This window comes from Oryzias melastigma, linkage group LG11 (genome assembly GCF_002922805.2).
Source record: "Oryzias melastigma strain HK-1 linkage group LG11, ASM292280v2, whole genome shotgun sequence".
NCBI classification, from domain to species: Eukaryota; Metazoa; Chordata; class Actinopteri; order Beloniformes; family Adrianichthyidae; genus Oryzias; species Oryzias melastigma.
The window spans coordinates 20246619-20255168 of NC_050522.1; the positions used below are offsets into that span (position 1 = coordinate 20246619).

General features: G+C 43.8%; 1 protein-coding gene across 1 annotated transcript in view; it reads right to left on the bottom strand.

The window, feature by feature from the left end:
* Positions 1–8550, bottom strand: part of ext1c (exostoses (multiple) 1c) — a 45815-nt gene that overhangs the window by 31154 nt on the left and 6111 nt on the right. Inside the window, exon 2 of the mRNA XM_024298623.2 lies at positions 2066–3277. Within this exon, the coding sequence (XP_024154391.1) occupies positions 2066–3012 (947 nt within the window). The 5' untranslated portion in view covers positions 3013–3277. The remainder of the gene's footprint in view (positions 1–2065; positions 3278–8550) is intronic.

Genomic DNA, 8550 nt, shown 5'->3' on the forward strand with positions numbered 1-8550 from the left:
CCCTCCTTCCCTGTTGGGCATTTGGGTCATTGGATGTCCAGGTCCCTCTGGGTTAATCTGCCGGCGCAGCAGATGCGAGGCCTCCTTAACCTGAAGGCACCCTGTAAGAGCCTGCAAACGAGCGTGAGCGGAGACGTCCGATTAGCTCTTGATACCTGATGTCTATCCGCACAGGCGGATGGAGCTGCAAGCGTTTCACACGAAGAACTCAGAGCACGTAGGAATATCATCCCATCTCAACTCCTTTGTCCCGCCCCCTGAGAGATCTTTTATGAGCCACAGAGAAAACTGCAGCCGTTTCTCACGTTCACACCCTCTAGGCTGTGGCTCTGTCAAGCCCCACGCTGAAGCCGCACCCCCGCCACCACCACCGTCTCCTCCCTGGCCCACAATCTCCCACCCAACCCACCAGGGCGCCAGTGTGGAATAAATGAGCTCATTCAGAGCTGCCAGGCCCAACGTCAACAAAGCAGAGGTTCAGCCGCTGGTTTGGGCGGGAAGGTTCTCATATCAGAACCTGACCTCCCAGCAGACCGATGGCTTCATTCAACCATGTGCACAATCAAGGTGACGTTTAACCATTTATGGCGTTTTAAAGTTTAACCTTGCAGCTGTAACAATCCGCTTACCCACAATGCAACAGCACCTATTCTTAGGTGAGACTTCAGGTCTGAATGGATTATTATCCGACTCATACATAAATACCAGCTGTGTAACCCATAGATACTGAAAAGATACAAATCCTTGAATGACCCTTTGTCAAAAATGACAGTCTGACAACATATAACTTGTAAGGTAGCTTCGAACGGTCCAAACTTTACTACTGATGAGCTTTTTATGTCAACTAGATGCATTTGAAGCTTTAACCAACATACAACAGTTCTGTGTCTTTACTGTCTTTTCTGTGCAGAGTCACATCAACTGTCAAGCTGGAACTAACACAACTCCCCATCTGTAAGGCGAGAGCTGAAACCACCCTTTTTCATAAAGCTTGTAGTTAAAGCCGACCTGGTTGACCCCGAGCCATGTGGCTGCTGGTTCTGTCTTCCCCATTCATGAGTGCCTAAGCTTCTGGAGATTTCCTCCTGTTGGTTTTACTCTGCTTGGTCATATTCAGTACAGGACAAAAAATATTTGATGTGTTCTATTAGTTCCCTATTTAGGTTTTATATCAAAATACTCTTAAGATAAGTGTGGCTTTGCTGCCATGATCTGGTAGAGTAGATGTGCAACCATCAATTAGGTGTTTCTTGCATTCTCTGTGAGGTTCGTTGTTATGGCTGTGAATTGGCGCGTTAAAAATAAATGAAACTTAACTGAAACAGTATAACAAACAATTCCTCTGGATCGACACCTGGTACATCAAACACTTGGTGTCAGAGGTAGGTTGCCCTTGCAGAAGAGTAGCTTGTCTGAGAGCAGTGTGGGGAAACCACATCATGTTTGCAGACTGACTGAATGTGGTAACTCTAAAAGAAGGCTGACGCTCCATCATTCAGCTGCTAAAACATGTCTGATATGTGTTCTCTAATGCGTCCCATTGTTCACTTTACAATGCTCTGAAGCTTGAAAAGCCCCTGCAGGAAGGGCCCACATGAGGTGAGAGCTTGTATCGTGTTGCATGGCGCCGCTTTGTTCCAGCTGCTCTCGGACTCTGCTAAAGGTTACGTGCTGAAATTAACTGCTAGTGAGATTACATCTCTGTGGATGAAGCCGGGGGGCTCGGTCCTGTGTGTCTGTTTTTTCCACTCTAGGGGCTTTGTCTTCACTAAAGTGGACGTGGAAACAACTGCAGGAAGGACACTAAAAATAAACGGTGAGACTAAAAACAACCGCTGGCTTTCCTCTGCGCTGACCTTTTCTACGCTTCATTACACCCGGCAAATTTATGTTTGTTCTTACAGGAGCACGCGTGTCCGCTTGTCCTTCTCAGAACACACACTCAGCACAAGACACAGTCTGTAAGAGGACTTATATCTGATGATCAGTGCTGGATTGCAGATTGATAAGAACCATAACTCTACATTTGCGTCACTTGATGTCTCTGACACGTGAGGCGTCTTACCTCTCATACTCCAGGTTGTCGTGGTCGCAGCGGGCATCCTTGTGCTTCTCCCAGTCCTTTCCGTGTCGACAGGTCGTCAACGACACTATGTCCTTCCCATTGTGGATGTGATGGAGGGCGTTTCTGGTGTCGGAGCCTATGCCCGTCAGGTATCGCTTCCCTTTGAACATCAACAGGTACTTCCTTCGCGGTGGCGTACTGTTCCTCACCAGCCAGCCTCGTTCACCACCCTTCTGCGGATGATCCTTGGAGAAGAGGGGTATGGAGACGTCAAAGCCCGGCCTAAAATGTTCCGTGTTCAAGCTGGCTTTGGCCAAGATGGCCTGTCCGATGTTGAATCCCAGGTCCTCTGTGTAATTAGGCCAGGTGCCTGAGTACAAGTTAAAGATCAGGTGGTTCCGCCCGTCGTTCCACAGTGGGTAACCACGAATGCGATCATCCATGTTGGGCACAAACTGTCCTGATAATTGGTCGCGATCTAAAGTGTCGATGCCAAGCACAAAGAGGCACGCTTCCCGTGGGTCAGAGGTGTAGTAGCGTGACTCGGCTATCGAGGCCAGGATCTTCCTATAGCTCTCTGACACGCGGTCGGTCTTCTCCGAGGGATAAATGTAAACCCTGAATCCTTCCCGGCCTTTGCGCCGGCAACGGGAGAAGTCAAAGCAGGTCTCCATTCGGCAGCGACTATCTTTGTAGATGGCCGACCACGTCTGCCGGCGCTGGCGTGGGGACTCGGCAATCCCTGTTTCCGTCTGCAGGTCATCCAAATGGGCATAGCGAGACAAGAATGCCCGGTCGGTCCAGTTGGGCCAGGGACGCACCAAATCCCCTCGCTGGCGCACCAGTAGACGCAGCAGGCGGAGCTGAACTCCTCCGCCCCAGTAGAAGAGCAGCACCCAGCAGCACGCACACAGCCCGAGCAGGACATACTTTTTACGCGCCTGCATGGGGGCTGATATTGGTCCAGCGGATCCACCTGGTCCTTCGACTGCAGGCTCTCCGGGTCGTCGCTTCTGCAGCTTTTAACAGGAGTGGAACATTGACCTGGAGATCACGGCCTCCTCGAGATGCTCCATCCACTTCAGCTTGGAGAAAGATGTAGCCCAAGCTCTTGAGTTCTGCCCTGGTGTGAACATGCCGATTCCTCATTTGTGGCGAGGCAAGCTCGCCTCCTCATCCTACCCAACCTGGTGACCTTCTGCAACGTTGTACCTAGAAGACAAAACAAACAAGAACTTGTTTCAGGACATGGATAGAAGATTGGCAAACAATCCTGCAGCCCTACCAGCCTGAACATCTTTCGTGGTTCCAGCTACCATTCTTTCAATTAATCTAAATCATTCTTGATATACTATCAAAGAAAAAATCAAAACAATTTCACAGAAGCTCCTTCACTTCCTTCAAACTGAGTCCTACCTGCTGTGTAGAGCTTCAATGAACAGAATGCAGTCTGTAGATACTGAAGAAAACTAGAAACCGTTGGACTTCTGCTCAAGGTGGAGTGACTTGGAACGGTTTTTCTAGCCACAAACATCTCCCCCATCGACTCACCGGCCAACAGAGCCTATGTGTGTGTGTGCACATGTATGTGGGACACGCCCCCTCCGTGAAGGATGGCGTTCCTCCTGCCAACTGAATCACAAAGGCAGCTTTCAGACCTCACCTGGTCGCTCTCTCTTCTCCTTCACATTCCTTCTCTGCTGAGTTTCTGAACACGAGCTCACATCAGCAGCAAACAAGGGGCGCGCTTAAACCCTCCAAACCTCAGAGGAAATGAACGTTTACACACCAGTCTCTTTGCCCTCTGCTCTGATTGGACTATACATTTTCGGTCAGATTCAAAACAAGTCAGTTAGAAACGACCATCGTCATCATCAGTAACATCTTTATTACAGGAATGTTTGAACACCAAATGGCATGAAGCTAACGCAACATGTGGACAAAAGTAGATGGCATGTTAGCTCGATGTAGGACAATGATTTTCTATTCCTACAAAATGAATTCTCAGTTTTTGCAAGGTTATGTCCTAACGTGGATGAATGATATGAAATATGAAGATGAAGAAAGATGAATGAAGTTGAATAAAGAGATTCAATGTTTCCCATTATTGACCTTCTTTTCATTTTTATGTGTAAGCTAGCACTCGCCTTTTACTTTGCAGTCTTTGTATTCTTGACGATGTAATAAAGATGTCGACATTACGCTACTAAGAAATTCATCACTGTTCAAGACATATTTTTGTTACCCTAACTTCCATTCATTAGCTTAAAAGCTAACCTTGATTCATGAACCCAACAACAACAATTGAACTCATCCTGGAGGAGAGTATGGAGATCTGGTTCAACCGAATCACAGTTTTGCGTTTTGTATTGTGCTCAGATATTCTGCAGCTTTCCGAGTTACATTTGCCAATAAGAACCATTGACATTTAATTGGTGTGGTAACCAGCAGTTAGAGGATGCTGAGACGCATCAGAACTTCTGCAACAATTTTGTGCATGTGGTTCTTTGCAACCTGCAGCCACTGTAAAAGCTAATGAAGACTGAACCAACTTTAATGATTGTCATGAAATAAGAAATCTGCTGCAGCATTTTCTATCATTTTATGTTCATGTTTTGATTGTTGTTTTTGCCTTTTGTGCTTTCTGACTTTTTATTGTTTTAACCTACGGTCATAGGTCTTTTATGATGAGCACCTTTAGTTTTACACATGTGGATGAAAAAATACTCTGCTGCTTTTGATTGATTGACTGATTGATTGAAAAGCACTATTAACCAAACTGCATGGAAGCTAATCAGCTTGGCGATACTCAAATAAGTTATCCTGGTCATTGTTTACATAAGTAACTTGACATTTTTACATATTTTAACTGTAATTAAAGTAGTATCAAAAGTTAAAACTACAAACTGAGTTTATTCTTTTGATGGGTTGCTGGCTAAGCTAACTGTTAGCCTTTGGAGCTAGCAGATTTGCTTCACCTTGAAAAAATGTATAAAAAAGAAGGGAAATAAAATGTCAGATGCCTTTGAAGATAAAAAAATAACAAAATGAAGCTCTGTGGGATATTTCTGAACTGTTTTATGGCTGTTTTCTCACAGATTCATGTAAACCTTGAAAGGATTGTAACGTCTAGTTGTCTGTTAAAAAAAAAAAAAAAAAAGTGAAAAAAAGACTGAAAACAGAAAGAAGGAAATTGTAACAAAATAGTGAACAGACAAAAGGTTGTTGTGCATCAGACAAACATGAACCCCCCAGTAGGTTGAGCGGTCCTGAAGGGATTGCATGAAAAAGATGACAAGATAGCATAAAAGTTTACACACATACAGACTGTAGTATCAACCCTGAGCTTCTTCTAACAGGTGACCTGGTTTCCATGGTAACATGGTGGGATGTCATCAGCTGTTGTATAAAAAATTCTGGTTTAAATTGGGTGTGTTGTCTACAGTCGGGCCTCTGTGCAGAAAGCCCCTGTTTCTGGAGATGTGCACTACATTTTGTGCATTTGTGGTTCCAGAGACAATCAGAGTCGTGTGGATGCGATAGGCGGGATCAAGGTTTACACTGCTCATCAATAATTCAGACTCCTTCAGTGAAGGATGGATTTCTTCGCTGCTCCTCAGCTCGGTGTCCTCCACCACCCAGCCTCCTTCATTAGGGTTCAACTCCATGCTGCTGATCTGTGGGGTTAAATGGTGGCAGGCCCAACAGCGAAAGACTTTGTTATTAATAGAATGATGGTAGGGATCCTCGGCTTGAGTGTCGGTTACACTCAGATCACCAGAAGGAGGCGAAGCGCCCCCCTCTTAAGTGAAAAGCCCCGAGGTCTGACTTCTGTATAATTCATCAACCGTGTTTTAAAATGTCACACAGATTTACCTGAGCCGCCGCCAGCTCGGCTGCTCGGGCGCCTCCGCCTTGTAACACTGATGAGTTTTCGCGACAGTCAGGTCGGCGTCGCTTATTGGACGTCCCGTTGCGCATTCCTTTCTCGTACGTGTTCGGCAACTTTCACTGTTCCCCGAGGGTGAGCCGCCGCTGGTTCAGGATGGACGTGCCCTCACATGCAGCAGGAATGCAAGTCTTTAATTTAATCCCATAGACCTGTCACCTTATTTCAAGACCCAAAATAGTCCAAGACAAAGTCACTGAGAAACAATTTATTGTGAACTCACAAGACATCTTAATCTGAAGAATTGATTACTAAAGTCACTTTAAAGACCCAGTGCGATGAGAATTATGTTTTTTGTGTGTTCTTGTAGCATTGTTTCAGATGAAGAATATTTAGCTTAAATAGGATTTCTGAGTATTTTTGTATTGTTTTCCCAGGTGTAAAAATTTCTGCGTCTTCGAATAGAAATTTGACGATGATATAACGGCTAGCGAAACCGTAAAATAAATATGAATGGGTTGAGAATCGCTTACTGAGCCAAAAAAAGAAAAAAATTCAACATACACAAATTAAACCACAACACACATGTCGAGGATATCACAGAACATTTTTGAAATTATTATGGGATGGCCACAGGATCCACGGCTTGGCATCCATTTTGTGGAAAAATGGGAGATTTGGCGATTTGCACGTTTTTCAACAATATGGGAAAACAACACTTGTTTGTGCAATTTTCACAAAACTTCCCAAACATGCCGCCAGCTTAAGTCTACGACCACCACAGAAATTTTAATTGACCTTTGACCCAGGGAAGACTTGTAATAGGGATTTTCTGCGATCACTTCATAAATACTCAAGCATCAATGTACCCATTTGGGAAAAATGTTGCTATTAGAAGTTCCAAATTGTAAATAGCGTCCACGTGGCGAGCTCCCCAAAGTGGCTTTCTCCTATTACTCGCACATTTTTATACATAAAATTGTAAAAATGAAATATATTGATCCCAGGTTGAAGCTGAAACAAATAATATAACATAGGATATGAACAAATAAGAAATGTGGGCGTGGTTAGCAAATAACCTCCGTTGCTAAGGTAATACAAAAGTTTACTTTGGCAGATTCTTGTGAAATTCATGTCGATCTGTTCGGTTTCCCCAGGTGAACAAAACATAAAATGGTTGCTATGGAGATAAAACAAACAGAAAAACTGGGATCTGGCTCAAAACTGTTTGACTGGAAAGCTTTAATATTGTTTGCCTAATTTGTTGCACTGGTAGTGTTAGGTTGGGGGTGTGAGGGGATACAAGTTAGCGGAAGAGAGTGTAAATATATAGCTCTCATTTATGGGTGATAGAAGTGGGGGTGGGGTTGCTCAACGCCACCGGTCCCGCCTACAACTCAGACATGAGTTTTCACTACTGCTACTCTGCAGAGATAATGTCCTAGAGAACGACACAATTCTTTTTCTTTATTTTGGTTTAAAAATGGCATAATCAGGGTTAAAAGACCACCGGGAGCGCTTTGAAAATAGATCAAAAGATGATCAGAGTCGGACTTTAAAGTTCCTAACAAATTAAAATAATGTGTATCTTTGATATTGCCTGTAAAAAATGGAAAATTCTCGGGAGGTCTTTACATGAAACATCCTTGTTTCAAGTTTCGCAGGAATTTCCATTTCATCTTCGCCTATTGTCATTGGATCTCCCATTGAGGTTTTCCTTTTAGCTTTGGCTGACTCAACCTCTGCTTCCAATTAAATGAAAACTCTTTTCAAGCTTTCATTAGAGATGACTATTTTTTGGGTTTGTATTATGGGTGCTTTTTGAGATTCCATTAGAGCCTTTAGTGGGTCTTCTGAGCTTCCTTCGAATCTTTGGTTCGGTTTTTGATGAATGCAGATGTTTTTAATGTTTTTATGGGTTTGCTTCTGTCTTTTTATTGTAAACATTAACTTAGTGCCTCCTGTTGACTTTATATTGTAAATATTTATGGGTGAATGTGTCACAATTTATTTATTTAGCTTCAATTACATTTTCATCCTGTTTCGTATTGTCGATGCAAACTCAGGTTGTCATTGTAAATGAGAAATAGTTCTCGATAGACCTACCTGGGTTAAAGAAAAGTTCAACATCTTCCTACAGAAGATCCCACTTCTACTTCCACCAGAGTATTAACGTCAGTCCCTGTTGATGTCTCTGTTTTCCACTAGACTTCTACTGAAGATCCCACTTCTGCTAACACTGGAGCCTCTGTCAGATGTCTCAATCTCTCTCTCTCTTTATTTCAGTTTTCTTTGGAGCTTAAAGGTCAAACATGAAAACAGAACTGCAAATACGTGAGTTGTTTTTATACCTGTGTGGACTTAATTCACAGACAAAGCTTTTGAAAATATTTTTCTTCTTGGCCCTCAAATTTATTGAGGTGTTTTGGATTCAGAAGGTTCTAAGGCTGCAGGGATGGAGGGGTTGACGATAACAGGTAAACGTCCGATTCCCCTCAGAGCTCCACGCTGTGCCTCTCACAGTCCACTGGTTATTTTCAGAGTGAACCTCCTCAGGGGAAAGTGGTCACTTGTTTCCAGCTGTGAGCCTGCGTTT